Below are 21,552 nucleotides of genomic sequence, written 5' to 3'. Positions count from 1 at the left end.
GTAAAACACTGACACAACATGAGGACAGTCATCAACTGGAGTCCTCTTTGGGATGGCTGCAGGTGAGTGTAGCACAGTCGAACCCACTTACAACAATATTCAAGTGCCACAAAAATTTCATTCTTATAACCGATAATTGTTATAACCGGGTTGCATGAAAAAAATCGCTTGTGCGCTGCTGTGAGAAAACTATAATGGCGGGAGTCCAACGTCCCTCCCGGGAGCACCATCCTCCTCCATCAGGCTGCTGATTGTGCTGACTTGTTTAACTGTTTAACTCTGCTTCCTGCGCGCTTTTATCGCGTGTAACAAGTCGCGGCTGTCGGCGTTCAAGAATGGCACTGCTATGTAAAACCTCGTTAATTCGGATTTCATGGGACCGAAAAAATGTCCGAAATAACCGAATGTCGAATTATCGAGGGTATCAAGAAAACAATAAAGAAATGCTTTCTACGTCAACACGCTTTTATTTACTCAATCAATGAGCAAATCCTGTTTCTATTTTGTACAAAAGCAGTGCGGAAACTGTAATTCTTGTCATCTCGTGACTGATTAGCGTTCGCAGCGGCGAAGGCCTCGCGACTTCTTTCACAGCGTGGCCGCGGCGCACATCTTTATCTGAGACACGCTTTTCACTACCGTGCGCACATCCCGATTATTTTTTCGCCAGTATCGCTAGGTCGCCACCCATTGCAATGTAGATGGTGCTCTTCATCCTCGACTGCTTTGCACTGAGTAAAAATGAAACTACTGCCGTAACCGCGGCTACTGTCGACGCGATTAAGGACGGCGACCTTGCGGCTCTGAAGGCGCGCGGCCAACACACGCACTGAGTCAAAACGAAACTACCGTTTGCTGCAACTGCGGACGAAACTGCAGTCGCTATCGATGCGATCATGGTTGGCGACTACGCAGTCATGAAGGCACGCGGCCAACGTGGTACTACAGCGCGACGGTAAATGCATGAATAAAGGCTTTAAAGGCACAAATCGGCACGAAGCGTTCCGGCGTTGCTGTCATTCACCTACGATTTTCACTGATGACTGTGGCGATGCAAACTACGTCGCTTCGTTTTGGCGGACGCTAACGCCGTTTTGGCTCTATTGCGTCGCACATTTGCAGCGCTCCGCCAGCCCAGCGTCATAAAGAAATTCTATGCCAGCGCTATCAGCGCAGTTGGCGCGGTCCGTTCTTGTTTCGGAGGGTGGCGTAGCATAGAGCTATGGGCATAGCCCATTCGTGTTCGGAGGGGTGCAAGGGCGACTGGAGAGAGGCGCGCCTGGTGGTGATGCGGAGAAGGAAGGAAAACAGCACGCCAACGCGTGCAACGGCCCGAATTTCTTTTTTTCTTTTTCTTTTTTCTTTTCAAGGAGTTCACATTCCATTCCCTTTCGGCACAGACACCCAGTAGCCAGACTTCATCGTTACAACCGATAATGTGGCATGGGGCATTGTAGTAAGCGGGTTATTTCACCGTAGAAAACATACAAAAGTTGACGGTGCAGCAGCTTCTCATTGTTATAACCGTTATATTGTTAAAAATGGTATCGTTTTAAGTGGGTTCGACTGTATACTCTGGTAACTGCTTTCTGCCCAATTGGTCATTGCAAGGGAAATGTGTTGCAGCTGGTCTCGGGCTACTTGAGGCAGTTGGTCAGACAAATCGATTGTGGAGCAGTTCTTAGGTAGTCCTGGGTAGTGCAGGACAAGAGATCAGAGACCTGTTGATATCTTCTTTGTGTTGTTTTTATTGCAGACAACAGACTACCTCATTTCCTGTTATAAATATGGCTCCTTCACAAAGGTGAGTTGAACACTTGGCCTCATCATTGCGTTCACAAATGGGGGGTCGCACGATCAGTCTTTGCCGTAGGCCTCCCAATTTTAGAACCTACAACAGGCAGCAAATGACACTGAACCCAACAGTGAAAAGGAGCGCACTTTTTATAGTCGGAACTGGCTGCAGTCAAACCGTGTTGTGCTGACAGCGAGTGGCGTCGAGTCAGGTGATGCGCAATCCCCATTTTTGTCACGCAGATTAGCCTTAGCAAGCTGACAGTAACCCATAAAAAGCACATGCCATAAAAATAGAAAATTCCTTCTGTTCGCTGGAAGAAAACTGGAAAGTAAAACTTTCTATGCAATTTAAGATATCCGTTAAGCACAGTATGGCCCAAAATTAAACTCGAAACCATACTGGTATTCAGGACAACATAACTTCAGCTTCACAAGGAAAAAAAAAAGCACCTGATTCAACTCGGACATTCTATCGATAAAAAAGGTTGTCCAAATCTTCGTATATGAACCGAGGTGTTATCAATGCTGGCATACGTACTAATTTTATGTCCTCTATAATAAGAGTAGACCATGCTATACACCTCGATTCCTAGGTACCTAAGTTGCTGATAGCTTTATAGCTACAAGATTCTTGTTATGTAATGTGAGGAGATTCCTGAAAATGTGCAGCATGGTGGCTTTTTTCATGCACAAAATTTGTATGCCTAAAACTTGGTCCTCAGTTTTCTGATATTCAATATTTGATTCGATATTGGGCTTTATTTCTTGATTCAATTCTATACTAGATTAGAAATCTGCTATTTGGTATTTGCACACCCCTGTTTCTAAGGTGGTTCTTGCAACAAGTTGAGAAACGCTCCTCTCCTTCACTGTCTTAAAACAGAGGCTGAGTCTGCCTCGTTATGTACAAACTTTTACCTCAGTAAACACTAGGGACCATTACTTACACACTGTGACAACTTCAGCTTGGGGGGGTGACGTAGCCCTCAGCTTGAATATACAGTGTAGCACTTGAATATACAGTGGAACCTCAATTATACTTCTCCCAGTCATGCGACGACCCGCATTTTACGACGAATTGGTTTGGTCCAGGCAAGACCCCCTTGGAAATAATGTATTAACCTCGATTATACGATGCAATTTCGCGCCGACCCACCTCGTACGACGCCTCCCTGGTACCGCCTGTTGCAAAAACAGAAAAAAAAAGTTGTTAGCAGACGCAGGCTGGCACATAAGCACACTGCAGCCGGCTGATAACAGGTGTGCAATACCGTATTTACCCTAATGTAACGCGAGGGGCGACATTTCGGTCACGCGAAATAAAAAGAATAAAACCGATTATGGAACGCGAGATGAACGGACAAAGAAGTGGTACCTTTATTCAAGGAATCGCAATTCACAAACTAGTTCTCTTCACTCATCATGATCGTCTGAAAAGACGGAGCTTTCCTTGGGCGGTATTCTTGGGCGATCACTTTTGTAGATAGTTTGACTTTCCCGAAATTTCGCGTGACTCGGCACTGGAAGCGTCCCCAACAAGTATTTTTGGTGCTGTCCTAAGCTCGCTATCAGCGCCAAGAGAGCTGTCGGCAGTTATACTTCGAGGGGTTCGGTGCTGGGACAAGCCGACTTTCGCGAAAGCGAAACTATCTCTGAAAGTGTATCAAGTCATCTTCTGTGCCATCGAGCTTGTTTGAGATTTAAGTAGCGTAAAAACCCGCGTGTAATACGGACCCGCATATAATACGAGGTGTTATTTGGGGATAGCCATAACGAAAAAAAAGTTTTCACCCACATATAATGCGAGCGAGAAAAACCCACAGAAAGCATTGACAATCTAATCTTGTTAATTCGAACACGCTTGATTCGAACTGACACTGTGGTCCTGTCAAAGTTATGTGTATTGCTATGGGCGAAAACGTCCGGTAATTCGAACGCGAAAGCATTTGCGACGGTTAATTCGAACATACGGCGCACAGACAATGCCCTCAGCAGCGCTCCAAATCACGCGGCGGCGCCTCCGACCAGCATTGCTCCGACACCGCCATAGAGCAAAAGCTTAGGATAGACCCCTCAACGCCACGCGGGGAAAAAGAAAACGAAAAAAAAAAAACGCGCGGCGGCAGTTTCACTCTCAAATAACAAGGTCGCCGTTTCACCGTCGCGCCGGAACACGCTTGTACGAGCCAACGTCTCGGCTGACTTCCCGACAACGGCAGAAAACGAAACTTCAGGGAAAGGGCTAAGTTGGCGCTGCGCCGACGGGAGCGGCGGCGGGCGCGTGCGGAGCCAGTCGAAGGTGGGGGGAGCTACGAGGGAGTTGAGAGGGATGGCAAGGGGAGCCGCTGCCACCGAAGCGACGGCGTTGCCAAGGCCAAATGCGCTTATCTGCCGCCGTTGAAACTTTGCAACTGGGATGTCATCCGAGCCGTGAACGCTGCCCCCGGTGACGCCGAAGTGCCGCCCTGCAGCGCAATTTCCGATGGCCTCGACAGCTAAAATAACTTTCCTTTTAAAGGCAGCTGGGTACTACTTTCGCGGTCCAGACATCATGCGAGATAGACTAGCGAACGGGCCGATTCTTAGTGGGGTCAAAGTGGTGCCCGTTAAAAGCAGCAGCAGCCTACCGACGCCACCGCAAGATGACGCATACTCTGCTACGAGTGTTGATGATGATAGCAGTGAGCAAAAACGAACCCGAAACTGCAAATTTTACGCTGAAAACTTTGGGATCCGCATATAATACGAGGCAGAAATTTTACGTGGTAAAATTTAGAAAAAAAACCTCGTATTATACGCGGGTTTTTACGGTACTTCTTAAAAGACCGCACAACCATTTCACTTGTGGTCAGTGCCAGGCCACTTCAAGTTGCACAGAGCCTTTCAGACTGGCCTCGCATTTAAGAGGGCCTGCCGAAGGTCCCGCCATCGCAAATCGTTGACGTCAAGACACCGAACCGCGGCTGACTTTACCAGCTCTTCGGCCATCAAGATTGCTCTTCTCTCAAAACGGCCGTCATACCGCATGCGCTGCGTCCCATAAAGTCAAATGGGGTCGAACCGCAAAAGGCCGTAGGGTATTGCAGCATCGTAACCAGTCAGCATCGATCGATTCCAAACAAAAACAAGTTCCGACTTCGATCGACTTGTCTATGGATTGGATCGTGACCTAAAGTTGCGTGTTGCCAACGTAGCACTAAATATTGTGGGATTTAGAAAATTTGTTTTAAAATGGTCAGTTTTGCCGTTATTCGAATGTAACGCGAGGGTTGAGTTCAAGCAACGAAAATCATGAAAAAAAGAAATTCGCGTTATAATCGGCTAAATACGGTAATTTTTTTTATAACTTAATCTACCTGCCTTGGAAGCAGTGCAGGTTCGGACCGTAGGCTTACTTAGACGGTCTGTAGTTGTTTTTTTGGCAAGACTGAGTGTCACTGCTTTAGTTTTTTGATTATACAACGCCTGGATTATACGACGGTTTTACATGGTCCCCTCAAAGTCGTGTAATCGGGGTTCCACTGTAATGGTCAGTCTCAAACTCATTCAAGTCATTCAGCCTTTGTTTTACTAACATAAATACGCTCCAAGTTGTTGATGGTTCAAGACTTGTTCACTGTAATCATCCTTCAACAACATAAAGTGTCGCAAACAGGTCATAGTGTTTGCTTTGAAGGCCTTGAAGAACTTCCTATTAGGCATTTAAAAAGGTGTGGCGACGAAGAGTGATGTAATCCTGGGCTTTGTTCTTCCAAATCAATGGCACAGCAAAACCAGCTTAAGAAAGTTTAATCAAGGCTTGAGAGCATCAATATTTTAATGTGAATGTCTCCATTGCCTTACAGATTCAGGAGATGATGAGCTTTCGCGAGCGGCTGAACAACTCTCTTCACTTTGCACTGCTGACTGCTGACAAGATGATCTTGGAGCTGTTGCTTGAAGCTAAGAGGTGAGCAGAGGCTGTAGTATGCGTTATTCTGTTGATCGTTGGTGGCAGTTGTTGATCGTTGATTACTTTAGGAAAGCATTAACATCCAGACTTACAAGCATACCTGCCAGCCCTCTCTAATCTTCCGTAAAATTTACGAATTAGGGCTTGTTCTACGATTCTATAAATTTTGCATCAAAAGTTTATGAAATATGAAGCTGTGTTCACGAAAATGTTTTGAAGGTGTTGAAAAATGTTGTGGCACAAGATTTCAAAAATACTGCAAGCATAGCCATTGCATAAGCATATAGCCCTCAATGCTTATGCAATGGCTCTGGACTGGTCGTCCCAACCTGCTTTCTTCCACTCTCCTGCTGCCCTGATGCTCCACGAGGTGCTAAAGGTAAATCGTTGTTAAAAAAGTGCGTATAAATCGCCAAAAATGGGGTGAGCTCAGTGCAAACTTAAAAAAAAAAATTTGTGTTCTCTCTCCTCCCACCGTGTGTTTTGTCCACTAGGTATTTATAAATTTTAATGTTCACAGGTTTGCAGGTATGTATAGAGACCTCTGTACATACAAAGGCATCTCCCCTGGGGCATACAGTAGAGGTTATGGAAGCAACAGTTATGTTCTTTAGCAATGGGCTGCAAGCTTATAGCGTTCGTCCTTGTAAGCATGCGACCAGAAATCTTGGATGTGCTCATCTCAGGAACTGGAGACTTTCATGACTTGTGCTATGACCAGTGGCATTCTCTTTATTAAGACTCTGTGCAGACAGAACCTGTAGGACATACTAGATGAGAAGGAGGACATTGCATTTTGCATCAGTGACCTAGAGGTTCTGGCTGTTGTTGAAATGCACAATCAAAGCCAACTCGTCAATATTCATGTCGTTCTCTTTGTTAATGCTTTTCTTTATTCTTTGCATGCATTGGACGATGCAGCCAGGAGACCCTGAAGCAGATGCTAATGAGCATGGAAATCGACCCTGTCAATGGTATATTTCTCGTACACATGCATGTGGTCTTGTGTTCTCATGATATTCAGCACAACATAACTTCACCATTTCTTCAGCTTCATAGAGAGAAAAAGCACTAGATTTTGCTCAGCAGACATTCTATTGATAAAAAAAGCTTTCCAGACTTCCGTATACGAACTGAGCTGTTATCAATGCCTGGCATGCTAATTTTGTGTTCCTGTGTTTAGCCCCTCTTAACAGGTAGAAAGAAAAAGTTTATGCATATACCATCGGTTCTGCTATCACTTCACTGTGGTTCTTCATGCACTGCGTAAACGTACATGAGCTAACCCGGCTTCTACGATCTTCCTTGCAGACAAGACGGAGTGGAGTGCCCTGACGGACAATCGGGACGTCAGGATTTTCCGGGAGTGGGGTGCAACTCGGAGGTCAGTTGCTCTGGAGTGCGGTTTTAAACAGCTCACCGTAAATTGCAGTTGCCAGCATATTTCTCTCAAAAATTAACTTAAATTTTCTTTTTGATCCCCATTGTTTCTATACTTTCCAACCGTTGTAAACCCAGAATGTGCACAAATACAGTAGAACTTCGTTCATGCGTGCTTGAAAAAACAAAAAAAACAAAAGCAAGAGAAGGTACATAACATGCGGGAACATTACAGATGATGATGTATCAAATAGCAACATGACATATAGGAAGTTGGTGGGCTTTAGGTCAGGATCGCGCAAACATGACGTCGCAGCCGAGAAAACGCAACAGCAAGGAATGTATCAACGGGGTTCTGCTGTATCAAGAAGACCACGAGCTAATGCTGAATATATCAACACCCCTTTAGTTACTGATGAAATTCGCAACCCCTATTTCTATTTTGCACAAAATCAGCACCAAAGTTGCATTTCTTGTCATCTTGTGATGACTGATAAGCATTTGCATCTATGAGGGCCTCGCTACCTCCCTTGCAGTGACCGTGGCATGATACTTGCGTCTTCATTTGAGTAGATGTGCTTTTCACTACCACGTGCACACATCGATAATTTTTCACCAGTGAGCTTGTCGGCAATACTATATCATTTATCACAATGTAAGCTGCAGGTTTGACTGCAGCACGCCGGTTGCATTTGAATCGGTGTTTTTTTCTCTATGCTTTCTACTTTGTTTGTGACATTGCACGCACTGTGCACTGAATCAAGGCTAAACTACTGCTTGACACAACCATTGCAGAGGAATCCGTGGTCACTGTTAACACGGATCATCAGTGGCAACCGTGCAGTTTCGGCGGCAAACACAAGAATGTAAAGGCTGAGAGCATTCTGTTGTTGCCATACGTTTTTACCGATTACTATCATGCTGGCAACTCTTCCGCTTCATTTCAGTTAAACGCTAGTCCCACTTTTGCTCTTTCGTGACGCTCATTTATGTTGCTCAGCAAACCCCTGAGAATTGTCTGAATTAACCTGTGTGCAGTCAGATACCATCCAAATTACAATAGTTTCATTCGCTTCCCGGGACAAGAGGGCGAATCTGATTTTCTACGAGATGAACTGTTTAAGGCAGGTATTTGCTTGCTGAATCCAACTCTGTCAACGTCCAATTTTTCGAACTTCCTAAGGGCGGCTGCAAGAATATTAGAAAAATCGGGTAGTGTGAAAAAATGAATGCGTGCCTTATAGTGCCCCTAAGGCCTCTGATTGCCATAGGCCAAAATAGTACACTTAATAGGCATATCAGTGCTCATAGTGCGACAAAAGGCGGGTGCACACGTGTGTGATATTTAACTCTTACCCTACCATGGGGAAAATAGGTCTTTTTTTTTTTGTAGGTCACGCCAGATTTTTTTTCTGAAGGAACTACTGCACTCAATGTTTTACATAATACATAAACAAAAAGCAGAATGAATGCACTTTCATGCATAAAAGTTGTATTAAAAATAAACGAGATATATCATAAAAGACAAATTGCCAAAATCAAAATTACGGGATAAATCGAACAAAGTTTGTAAAGACATGCTTGTATCTACTAAGGAAAAAATGTAACGAAAATTATGAGATATACAAAAGATATACAAAATGTACTGTCGTCTAATATGTACAGCTCCGAAAAAATCAAAATTTTTCATTGAACAGGTATTCCTGCTACACAAATTTAACTGCAAGCACCTGCAAATAACTGGCGTGCCGGGCTGCAGCCGCCGATGTTCCAGGCTGGTTTGCATTGTCGTCGCTTTCAGACAGCGTCCTCCGACTCGCTGCTGCTCGATGCATCGATAAGATCAACCGCAGAGGCAGCGGAATCGTGAGATCTGCTATCTCCTGAAGCGCGCGTGCCCCTTCCGGAGCCGGACATTTTTGCATTCTGCTTTGACGATCACAAAATTTCGGAGCGCATTTAAAAATCACCGTGAACTGCTTAGAAAACAAAAATTTAGTTCTGCTCCTTCACGTCTGATGGCGCAGTGTATCCGTGAGTGACATGGAAGGTTTCGAAAGCGGCGTTTCAAACCATCAATAGCGGGCTAATTATACCCAATGGGCGTGGTCCGGAAAGAGTTAAAGAACACATACCATGTCTCGTGATAGTGGCCCCTTTGTAGTCCTTTGTAGTCTTCGTATGCTTCACCGCATTACATTGCATATGCTTCACCACGTAACAACGCTGTATTGCGGCGAAGCTGACTTTTGGAAAGCAGCATTATGTAGCGATTCATTTTGCCACACTTTCCGTGTTTCGAAGCCATCCATAAGAATGACAAAGGCAGAGTCGGCGGGATTGCGGACAGTGGCAAATTCTTTCAATGAAAAATACCGCACCGAAGAGCAGAAATATTGGGAGCGAACGTCAAATCAGCTAGGCGCGGTGGCTACCGGTGCCAACGAATTGGCCTGCGAGAGTGCCGGTTTTGGTTCTGCGAGATAATCAAAATGGCAGTGGTGGTGGCATCGATTAATGTCATTTCGGACCTGGGGTCATGGCAAAAAGACAGGAGCATCGGGCGCTGAAGGGTTTCGGCATCGGAAATTTCAGACCTCTTTATTTATTTGCTCTACGAGGTACATGACAGTGATGCGAAGGCATCCAAATTATCGGGCATGTCCAAAGAAACGGTCACTGACGGTATAATAAAATAAATTTCTTACGTCGCAGTAAATTTCAGTGAGCGCCGGCAAGCAGCCTTGAGCTAGATGATGCTAGATAAAGTGTTTATCTGAACCCCTGGCTTTCTACTTTCTTTTTTGTTTGGCACTGTGTCATACCAACGACCACTCAGCTACCAAACCCTATTGTTTTACTGCAGAAAACTGCTGGATGAGTACCTGGAGAGGACACGACAGGAAGAGGCAAGTACACACCGCTTTCTTCTTTGTTGCCCCCAACAATGCAAGTGGTTCTTGGTTGTACCAGTAGGCCAAATTCACCTGGTTCGGCGCACGTGCGCACCAGTACTTAATGCTTTCTCGTGGTAATTTGGTTTAGGTCAACTTTGAGAGGAATGCCGAGAAGAATGTCTACAGTGGACTTTTTCAGTGAACTTAAAAGAACGCTAAAGGAATATATTAAGCCGAGATAGATCGACAGAATATTCGCCTAGAAGTTTATCGTCTTGTTCTGTGTGCCAATATTTCAATTTCTTGCTTAGAATATTGCTTCCAAATGTCTCACGGCTGATTCACAGTACAAATCTCCCGCCCCAAAATTTACAAGTTGACGTAATCCCCTCCTGACCTCCCTCTCAGCCACTTTGTTAATCGGCCACTGCTAACGTCACACAAGATGTAGCATACCGTAAAACCTTGTTAATTCAGAATTCATGGGACCGAGAAAATTGTCAGAATCAACTGAATGTCGGATTATCGTGGGTTATCAAGAAAACAATAAGGAAATGCTTACTACGGCAATGTGCTTTTATTTACTGAATGAATCATTAAATCCTCTTTCTATTTTGCACAAAAGCAGAACGGAAGCTGCAATTCTTGTCATCTCTTGACTGGTTAGTGCTCACAGTGGCAAAGGCCTCACGACTTACTTCGCAGCACGGCTGCAACACGCGCCTTCAGCCGATACACGCGTTTCACTATCATGCATGCACCCCAATTATTTTTTTGCCAGTGAGCCGGTCGCTTACAGATTGTCCGTTCATCGTGATGTAGCCGATGCTTTTCATCCTTGAAAGCTTCTGCCACGTTTGTGACATTGTGCGTGCAGCCATTGCACTGGATACAAACCAAACTACTGTTTGCCGCAGCAACTGCTGCGGATAAAACTGCGGCTGCTATCGATGCGATCATGGACAGCGACCATGCTGTTCTGAAGGCACGTGGCAGACGTGCGCACAAAGTCAAAACGAAACTACGGCTTGCTGAGACCGAAACTGCAGTCGCTATTGACGCAGTCATGGACGGTGACCATGTTCTGAAGGCACGTGGCCAACACGCACGCCAAGTCAATACGAAACTACTGTTTGCTGCAACTGCTGCAGCCAAAACCATGTTCACTATCAACTTGATAATTAATGGCGACTGCGCAGCAATGGCCAATGCAGTATTAGCGCAGCAGTAAACGCAAGAATAAAGTCTATAAAGGCATGAATGGACACGGAAGTGTCCTGGTGTTCCTGTCATTCACGTACAATTTCCGTTGATGGCTAACGATGCGGACTCCGCCACTTCGTTTTTGTTGGACGCTAGCACCGTTTTTACCCCCTTTTACGTTACACATTTTCAGTGCTTGCCAAGCTCCAAGAGCTGTCCGAATTAATTGGTGTGCGGCCAAGTACGTCCGAATTAACGAGAGTTTAATTCCATTAAGTACCGTATTTTCCCGTCTATAACTCGCACCTTTGTATAAGACACACCCCTCTCAAAATGGCAGTTTTTCAAAAAAAAAAAACAGGTATATAAGTCGCACATGTGTATAAGACGCACCTCTTCGTTCGGTAAGCGATTTAAAAAAATTACAGTGACGTTTAACTCCGTGAACGCGGGTCACGCGCAAGCGTATGGTTGCCACATATGTCCCAGATAATTGTGATAGCAATGATACGGACACTCCAAGCGCATTTCTGCCGTCATGGTTGCTGCGATGTTTCATATAAAGTCCAAGGGTGATAACATCGTCCCCACGCGCCGTATGCTGTATGTGCGAGTGAAATCATGCAACGGTGAGCCGAATCGCGCACATGGCAGGAAAGCGGGAACGCAGCACGGGTGGGAGAGGGGGCAGCTTGTACTCTGGTAGCAACTGCGTAGTTTGCGCAGCAGCGCGTGCCATATCTTGACAGCGATCTGCAGATGTGACGACCTTCTGGGTCGGTCGACTCGCGGTTGGCCTGCTGCCATTTGCGTTGCTGCTCTGTTCTTCTCGCACAGCGCTCGGGAACTCGATCACGAGAAAAACCCGGTACCTCGATAGAGCGCACAGAACCCCTAGCAATTAAGTCAACCAGCGCGCTTCGTGGCCATAGCATCGAATCCGGTTTTGACAGCAGTTTTCCTGGAAAAAAAAACGTACATAAGTCGCACCAATCTATAAGACGCACAGACGAAAAATTCAGAAAAAAATGCGTGTTATACACTGGGAAAATAAGGTAATGCATGTGCCTGTCAGAACTAGAGGAAGAGTCCAAATTATCCAATTTTCTCTATTAACAAGGTTTTACTGTAGTACAAAATAGGTAGCACCACTCTGATTTTTCATTTTAATTTTTTTTTCTTGCTAGCAGAAGCTCTGTGCTCGCTATAAATGACAAATTCGTTTTTACTGATGCCTAATAGTTTTAGTCTAGCTCATCTTAATATTTTCCAACACCAGTGACGTTGTAGAAGATTTGTCCTCACCCTGCCTCCTCACCTCGAGCACTTAGCCAATTTGTCAGAGTAAAGAAAAAAAAAAGTGGTTCTACCATATTTGCCGTTCAGCCAACCAGAGACTAAATAAACCTATTGGCATTTGTTGCGGCTACCGTGGCATAGTGAAACTCGAAATCACGTTGATTTATCTCAGAAATGTTTTTGCCACTTCATAGCGCAAGCAGGCAGGCAGTAGGTGTATTTAATGTCAAGTGCAAGCTATAAGAGCACTACGTTGTCTAGTTGGTACTTACTGAAAGACTTGGTGCATTTACCCAATTCTGACATGCCCCAGTTCTGTGCACCAAAATTCAGTCCGCTTATGATTTTAATAAAACCAATTATCCCGATCAGGAAAAAAAGGAAGTGAAGCCTGTAGAACTTACCTTGTACAAATGAAAATTTATTGATACTCAATGTGAAACGTTGCTCATGCTCTTTAGTTGAACAAAGTGCCACAAGGTGTCACTGCCAACACTCCTGCTGTCAGTCACGTCTGCAGTGTTCCAGTATTTCACATGCAGACAGGCTTTTTTTTAAACTCTCAATTCCAGAAGCGTACTTTACCAATCCCAGCTTAACTTAACAGTCTTCTTTAGTGCCCCTTTAAAGTAGCCTCAATCGATCAAGTAATCAGTGTCCTCTGATGTTGGGTGTGGCAGGTGGTGTGGCTGCGCATTCGGAATCTACTCCTCCGCCTGCTGGCCGCCTGCCACCAGCTGTGCTCCCAGCAGTCGCTGTCCCAGCCGCAGCAGCAGACCCCGTCGGCACTGGCAGGCGGCGATTACGCGGGAAACGACAGCGAGCGGCCCCTGGCCAATGGGGAGAGGGCACCCGGTGCCGGTGGGACGGGTGGCCCACTGGCCGTGGCCACCTCTCTTCTGGGCTCATTGCACGAGGCTGCGCTGGAGGCAGACGCTCTACCACCTCACCCCCAGGCAAGTTCCCTTAGTGATCTGCTCGTTATTGTGAAATGCTGCAAATAGGTTGGTGGTGGTAGAATGGGCACCGTGAAGGACAGACAGTTAAGTTGGTACAAACCTCTTCCAAGTGTACAGCATGAAGCAACACACGTGGAAAATACAGACAGCGGACTATCACTTGAATGGCTTTAGCTATGCCTCATGTGTCAGCTGATGTCGAGCACATGCATGTTGTTTTGCTTGTGTACAGTCAAATCTTGCTGCAACGAGCCTTGCTTTAGGGAAATCCTCAATCCACTTGGTTTCACTTGTTATTCTGCTACTTCTCTCTAACTCCGTGCTGTGCAGTGAAAGCAAACTATCAGAAGTAACAATGACCTGCATGTCATTAAAAAAGAAGGGCTTGCCTACTGACCATGGTTAATGCTTCCGTACTCCTTTCATTCAACTTGGATTGTGCATGGGGAGACTAGCAAGAGGCAACAGACAAGCCTTTTGTCTGGCTCCCACTTCGAACGGGTTGACACAACCCGTGGCTTTCCGTGTGTTAAAGAGTTGGTGGGACATAGCAGAGTGTTACTTGTATGTGGTGGTGTGTGTAGTACTAACAGTAGGAATTCAAATATGAAGTAGTAAAGAGTAGAAAAAAATGAACTGGAAGGAAGTGCCACATGTGCAGTGTACGAGAAGAAAGGAAACCTTGGGCCCGATTTTTTAAAGTGATATAAGAAGCCAACAAACCAAGACACCAAGGGCAAATTACTTATACAGTGGAATCTCGTTGATACGATCTTCACGGGAGCCGGAAGACATATAATCCGAAAATCGTGTTACCCGAAATACATTGCTCTTATAAGACATTGGTAGGGAAAAGAACAAAAACGTATTATCCAGAAAAACGTATCATGCAGAATCGTATCAGTGAGATTCCACTGTACTTAATAGTTTAGTTAAGAAATGATAAATTAATTAAAATGAGAGTGGATGAAGAAACAACTGGCCGCAGGTGGGGCACAAACCCACCTCTTCGCATTCCGCGTGCGATGCTCTTACCAATTGAGCTACTGCAGCGCTGTCTTCCCATCCACTTACTGTGGCACTATTTATGTTTATCTACTAGAACTAACCCTGGGAGTGTTAGCCAGCGCCAACACTCATGATGGCCTTGATGGCAGATGTGGAACATCCTTTCTGCCGTAGGCATGACGTGTACATGACATGACGTACGTACCTTTGTTGGCTTCTTATGACGTGCGGCGTGTAGCACATGCACCTTTTAATCTTATTAGGAGCATGTTAGTGCTGTTACCACCAGCACCCGTGCACCAGTGGCGCACCGACGGGGGGGGGGTTTCAGGGGTTGTAACCCCCCCTGAGGCCGACTTAACCCCCCGTTTTGTTTAATCCCTTTTCTTTCCTTGCGCATTTAAGTACTGCAACTAAGATGTAAGACGTGCAATCGTCTGCACACTCGCAAAAAGCGCATTTTTTGACAATTTCCCCTGAAGAAATTGAAATTAGTGCTGTTTAGATGGTATTGGCAAACTGTCAACGCCCCCCTGGCAGAGATCCTGGGTGCACTACTGCCGTGCACACTGACTGGTTGCTCCTGTCACACAGCAAGAAAAGTTTTAAATGTGAGAGCATTTCTTTGGCTATCCAACCCCTCTTTAGTCTGTCTGTCTGGCCTTGATACGACAACTGTGTCAAAAGAATTTGAAGAAAACCTAACCCATACGAGGAACCTAAGCGGATGCACCGTCTCGCTTCGCTCATTCGGCTGTAATGGAAGTTGAATAAAGTATGTGTGCTGTGCAAATGGCTCTCGCGTAACTTGGACGATCACCGCAGATGTGTTCTACCAAAATTTTAACTTTTATCGCTCTGTCTCAGTCTTTGCTGCTCCCATGTGCATTTCTCTTCCCATGCTATGTTTTTCTGGTTTTTTTTTAGTTTATTCCAGCAGACCATAAAGGATCAGTCTGTGCATTGCACGTGCTGCCCAAGTCTACTCCTGTCTTTTATGTTTGAAAAGCTAGGACGCTGTCAGTTGGCATTTTCTCTCTAATTAAAAGCTATTTGGGGCCCACCTAAATTGTAGACACATGTCCAGTCTTCTCTTGAGTCGTACCAGCAGTGCTAGCTTAGCAGCTATGGTGTTGTGCTGCTAAGCATGAAAATCATAGGTAGGGTTCCCAGCTGCGGCAACCGCATTCTGATGGGGATGCCAATGTAGCAAGTTCTGGGCACACATTATAAAACCCTAGGTGCCCATAATTAGTTCGGAGTCCTCTACTGTGGCCATTTCACTTAGTACTAGTCCCGCTGTTATTTTGGCCATTGCAATTAATCAATCCATCTCACTAGTTGTTGCCAAAGTACATGGTTCTGAATGCATTCAAGAGAACAGAATTTATAAGAAACCGTTTTATACCTGTGGTGCAGCCCTACCCAGTACTCTGCCCTCAGCCTGGCCGCTTGGGTGCGTTTGTCTCTGGTGGCTGCCTGCGGGCCCTGCTGGCTGCTTTCCAGTGGATCGTCGACCTCTACAAGGTCAATGAAGGTATGCAGGCCAAGTCTATTAATACTGTATGGTACAGGTCACTGGGACTGTAAATGGGGACTGAGGGTTCTAGATACAGTCAAACCTTAATATAACGAAGTTGTACATGCAGTGAAAAACTTTGTTATATTGAGAATTTCGTTATATCGAGGTTTCGTGAATTCAGTAGAACTAAGATGGGGAAATAAAATTACTTCGTTACATCACAAATTTCGTTAAATTGAGGTTCGTTATATCGAGGTTTGACTGTATTCTCACAGAAGTGAATGGCTGTATTCTGTAAGTGAATGGGTAGAGCACACTAAATGGGTAGAGCTTGAGAGCCAGCGGTGACAATTGTCGCCTGCCCTACCGCCTTTGAGTTCTATCCGATCAGTGCACGCTGAAATGGGCAGTGCACTTAGTAGACACTGACAGAATATGCCCCCAGGTCGAAGAGCAGGGGCAAACTCCTGGGGTTTTTGCCCCTTCAGATGCGATAAATGCAATAGACCTTTTTCATAATTCACAAGTGCGCTTCTCTACACTGCACATTTGCTCGGCTAACAGCGGCACTGGTCATCGTTCAAATGAAGACAAAGTGCTAGATGCACATGCTCGGGCCTGTCTCTTGTGCTTGGTTTCATCACTTGAGCCACGACTGCATTTTACATGTTATAATCAGAATCAGTTTATTCAATACAAAAACGGGGTTAATTACATGGTAAGTATATACAGAAGGAGGTCCCGTAGTTAAAAACTGAAATGGGACCTCCTATGCATGATGACAAGAATTATTAATACAAACAATGGCAACATGTAAAGCTTATGATAATAAGGTTATAAGAGACAAGGCATAAATGAAACAAAAAAGAAGAAAATGCAGCAGTTTAATGCATAAGAACAAGGCTGCAGATTAGTCAATAATAGGGAGAACTACAAAGGGTCCTTTTCCAAGAAGATGAGAAGAATGCTGGAAATAGAGAAACACAGTTAAAGTTAAAAAAAGTTTAAAAAAGAAAAAGAAAACATACTACACTAAAAATGAGAGTCGGATAAAGCTAAAAGAAAGCGCTTAAAGGGTCCCTGAAACGGTTCGGATAAATTTCGTAGACGCGTAGGGTGCAGCTACAGTAAAACATTCGCGTCACAATTTAAGGGAAGCGTCTCATATTAAGAGAGCTACGGATGATTACAAGTTACCCTCCTCCCTAGCCATCCATTTCCTCCTCAACTCGATCGCCGAGTGATCGGGATAAGCTCCGCCTGCGCTGGCTCTATGTCGTATTGTGACGTACGTTGTCGTCTATTTCCGGTTGTCTTGGAGCCAGGGCGCAAAGGCTCGCCAACCTCTCCGCTTGCCGCCCGGCCGTCGATCCCCAGCGAGAGCAATCAAGCAGCGTGCGTTGTGAGCGTTCTGTCGCAGTGCCGAGCGTGTCCAGTATTCCGGTAACCACAGGCGAGCTGGGTGTTTTGACGGATAGCCAGAGGCATAAACTTCCTCCATACCGCTGTGATGAAGGAGCTTCGTAGTCGTACGTGAGCGCGGTCCAGCCATCTGGTGGTGGAGAGCTTAACCAGCCAAAAACAGAGCTAATACAGTAAAACCTCGATAATTCGAACTCGGTTAATTCGAAATTTCGGTTAATTCGAAGAATTTGAGCGGTCCCGTCATTCTCAATGCAAATTCTACCGGATAATTTGAATGGCCCGCGCGGCTCTATTCGGATAATTCGAAGTTTCCGGCTAGTAGCAACGTGCGGCGGTTAGGTTGGGGCGCTCCGTACAGTCGCCAACCGATTTTCCGAGCTCGTGGGGACTGAAAAATAGTCCGGAAAACTCGTTCGGCCGAAAAAAAAAGTTATTAGTGCGGCTTAAAAAAAATCTCTAATAATGCCCTGCCTCATACTACGCTTGTAGGGGATCGACTTGCTTGGATTTGCGCAGCAATGACGTCGTCTCCGTGTACAGTCGACACGAACGTCACCGCGTCCGCCAACGGAGTTCGCCATGGAGATCCAAGAAACGAGCTTCGCACTGCTTAGCTCTCGCCTAGGTACAGGAGGTAGCGCCGATCACTGAGACATGGGTCTCCGAGACACCTGCTCAGTGTACACGCCACGTTCAAAATAGCAACCGAAACTTGAGAGAAAAAAAACTCACTGAATTAACACGCGTGGTGTCAGCGCACACGAGCGAGAGCGCAGCGCATACAAAAGGTCAGAGCCGTCTGGAGCCTGGAGATCGCTTTCAAGATACGGTGCGCGCGAGAAACCGCTCCGGCGCTAAGTACGCAGTTGTTAGAAGAGTAAAAGTCGCCCCCCCCCCCCTCCCATACCCCCACGGCCTTTCGCACGAGGGAGGAAGTCGCGTTTATGCTCCGCCGTGCGTTCGCTCTCCACGAAAGCGCGCGTGCCCCGCGCGCTGTCACTCGCACATACGGCGGGCGCGCGGCGATGATTTTATCGCCCTTGGACTTTGTATGGATCCTCAGGGCGACGACGCCGACGGCGAAAATCCGCTTGAAGCGTCCATATAATTGCTGTCGCAATAAAAAAAAAATAAACATCCCACAATAAATGGTTACAACGATAGTGCTGAGCGCATATACTAAGAAATAAAAAATGTGGTTGATCCCTCTTATATAGGAATCGGTATAGAACACGAAAGTGAAACGTGTCTTCACAGAAGTAGTGTAATGTTTATTGCACATTGATATATAATGTCTATTGGTGTTTTGTGGCTAAAGCGCCCTTAGGCGTTGATGCACCCACGCTGACGCCTGGTGGCACGTCTCCTCCATCACGACTACCAACGTCGATGACCATGAGCAACCGTCGTGCATATGGAAGCTGCACTACGCTGCACACGCTAGCACAACGCGAAAGATGAAGCACGTAACTGACACACTAATACAACGCGCAAGACAAAGCACGTAACTGAATCGTCACCGAGTCAAATCAGCGCGTACAGCGCGTCGTAATTGCAGCCTCCGCGATCAACTTCAGAAACATTTTCAGAGCTAATTGCGGAGGCCACGCTCCGCTGTGCTGAGTACGGTGAACGCCACCTAGGTGGCGTTGGTAGTGCTTCTTGATGCCAGCGTCCCTTCGAATGCTGGCATCGAGGCGTCGTAGTGCTGAGACCACCGAAGCGTTCACTGTCGGTGCGCGTTAGTGTCATAATGCAGTACTTCTCTTTTCTGCTCGTAGGCGGCGGCACCGCCCCGAGCAAGAGCGCGGGTACACGGAGGAGTGTTAGATATATAAGGCGCGTCTGTGTAGCTCTCTGCAAATGCGTTTGTGGCGCAATGGGTTAAACGCTCGGCGATCTATCGTCGCGGACCGAGAGGTCGTGGGTTCGATTTCCAAATTTTGCATGTTTGTGGAACTTTTTCTTCTGGTTTCTTTCTTTGTATTATGTTCGTGTATGTTCGTGTGACGTATTTCCGTGACGGAAATACGTCAGTGAAGTCTTGGTGGACCCCGGCATAAAACACTTTCGTGTTAAAAAGAAAAAGTGCAGTACTCTGGAGCGTTTTGTCAGCCAAGGAAGAGCGGGCATGGCCTCCGAGACTGGAGGATTGCGTGAGATAGCGCGCGTTCCAATCTTGGAGGCTATACAGCAAGCCACTGGAATCCAAGCCAGTGCAAAATCCAACATGGCGGCCTCCAAGATTGGGTAGCGCGGCTACGGTGGCTAGAAGGGGTAGCGCGGCTCGGAAAGAGCGATTTAGTCTGCAAAATCGAACTTTGGGATCTCAATTCGTCCGAAAAATTGGGTGCGAAAATGCATGAACTCAATGGGAACCCTGATGGTGCATTTTTGAAGTCCGGAATATCCAGCAAGTCCAGATTTTTGGAGTCAAGCGCCACCACGCCCGCTTTCGCGGCAGTTATCGATTCCGTGAACATCGTCCGCAACTTTGTTGAGTGCAGTGTGGGTGATATTTGTATGCTACGTTTTTGAGCCAGCTGGAGAGCATGGCACTAGGGGCGGCGAACCAGCGGCGCCAACTCTCCGTTGCGCATAGCGTCAGATTGTTCACCGAGCACAGCTGTTCACTTTCTGTTAAATTGTGGGCAGTATCTTATCCGGAGATCAAAAGTATGAAATTGTTATTGCAAAATACTGCTTCTGTAGAATGCTTAATGACAATGAAAAGGAAATTGAGCTGCTCCGAGCGCTTCAGATTTCTCTGCAAAACGATGCCATTTCTGAATGAGATTTAGGTAGGATAAATGCAAGACAAAATTTACTAAATGTTTTCGGTGCGGCTTTTAGCAACGGATTAAGGCGAACGTGAAGTGTTAGGACCTGCACAGTTGAAACTAGCTGTATTGTAATTAGGCAATTGCCTTAGCAAGCAGTCTTTTAGAAGCGTCAGTAAGCCCAACACTTATTCAAGCTGCTCGTGGTTTCGACGCAGAAACGATGAGACTAGGTATTTTGGTTCTTAATACGCAACTATTTACAGGATCTTAAAATGTTGTAATCACCGGTCCTGATATTCTTATCATGGTCGAAAAATAAAAAAAAACTGCTTTATAATTCAATTAAGAAAAGAAATAAAACGTGTTGGTGCAAAAACAACATACAAGCATGATCATTTATTTATCATGTAAAATAAGTGAGCTCAACAAACAGCACAAAGAGGTGTCCGGTCATGAATGTTCCACCATTCACAATGCAAGAAGTTGTTAAAAGCACTGATATAATAAGCATAAAGATATAATAATCTGATGTAATAAGCATAAAGAAAAAAACATCAAACGTGAGAGATATGTATTAAGGGGCAGGAAACAAACACCAGCAAACGAATGGCTATAAATGCACAATGCATAAGATTGTTTCTATAAACAAGAAAGTGTAAAGCATAGGCATTTCATAACACATGGCAAAACAACTCTCAAATGAACACAAGTAGCCACATCACAAATACATCAATGAAAAAAATATGGCTGGTTAGAGATACCACCATTCCACTTCTTCAGCTGTTACTTAAACATGCACACACAACTTGCTCAACAAATCATAATGCAAATATAGGTTTGGGCTTCGTGAGGTACGCTGGAAGGCCTTCAAAAATCCTTGGAACAGCGTTAGTCTTCAGCGTCGGCTGCTCACGCTCCAGGGCAGAGGAGGCACTGACAGAACGCACCCGATCACTCAGCTCGCCTCGCAATGCGCAAGCGTTTCGGTACGCGAACGATGCCCTCCGATGCGTAGTGGCGCCGCGTCGCGGCAGCTTTGGGCAGCGTATGAACCTCTCCCATAGCGTGACGGCGGAGTTTCGTGACCAGAAAAACATGGAAGGACTCTGGTTTCGGTTAATTCGGAAATCCGCTTAATTCGAAGAATTTTCGCGGTCCGGCGACCTTCGAATTACCGAGGTTTTACTGTATTCCTGTAACCAAGTGTAAAACATTTTAAACATGACAACGTGTTCAAGATTATGCTCCTGCCAAAAATTTGAGCCAGCAGCAAAGTAGAAAAAAAAAACTTGGTTACTGCTATATTAGCTGTGTGTTTGGTTGAGCT

General features: G+C 45.7%; 1 protein-coding gene across 1 annotated transcript in view; it reads left to right on the top strand.

Annotated features, from left to right (window-relative positions):
- LOC119444588 (N-alpha-acetyltransferase 25, NatB auxiliary subunit) overlaps window positions 1-21,552 on the top strand; it is a 77,176-nt gene that overhangs the window by 30,741 nt on the left and 24,883 nt on the right. Inside the window, exons 8-14 of the mRNA XM_049664663.1 lie at window positions 1,757-1,804; window positions 5,643-5,746; window positions 6,671-6,723; window positions 7,061-7,133; window positions 9,996-10,038; window positions 13,209-13,484; window positions 15,915-16,032. Coding sequence (XP_049520620.1) covers window positions 1,757-1,804; window positions 5,643-5,746; window positions 6,671-6,723; window positions 7,061-7,133; window positions 9,996-10,038; window positions 13,209-13,484; window positions 15,915-16,032 — 715 coding nt within the window. The remainder of the gene's footprint in view (window positions 1-1,756; window positions 1,805-5,642; window positions 5,747-6,670; window positions 6,724-7,060; window positions 7,134-9,995; window positions 10,039-13,208; window positions 13,485-15,914; window positions 16,033-21,552) is intronic.

Source organism: Dermacentor silvarum, chromosome 3 (genome assembly GCF_013339745.2).
Source record: "Dermacentor silvarum isolate Dsil-2018 chromosome 3, BIME_Dsil_1.4, whole genome shotgun sequence".
Taxonomy (NCBI): domain Eukaryota; kingdom Metazoa; phylum Arthropoda; class Arachnida; order Ixodida; family Ixodidae; genus Dermacentor; species Dermacentor silvarum.
This window is presented reverse-complemented; position numbering and strand designations above follow the sequence as displayed.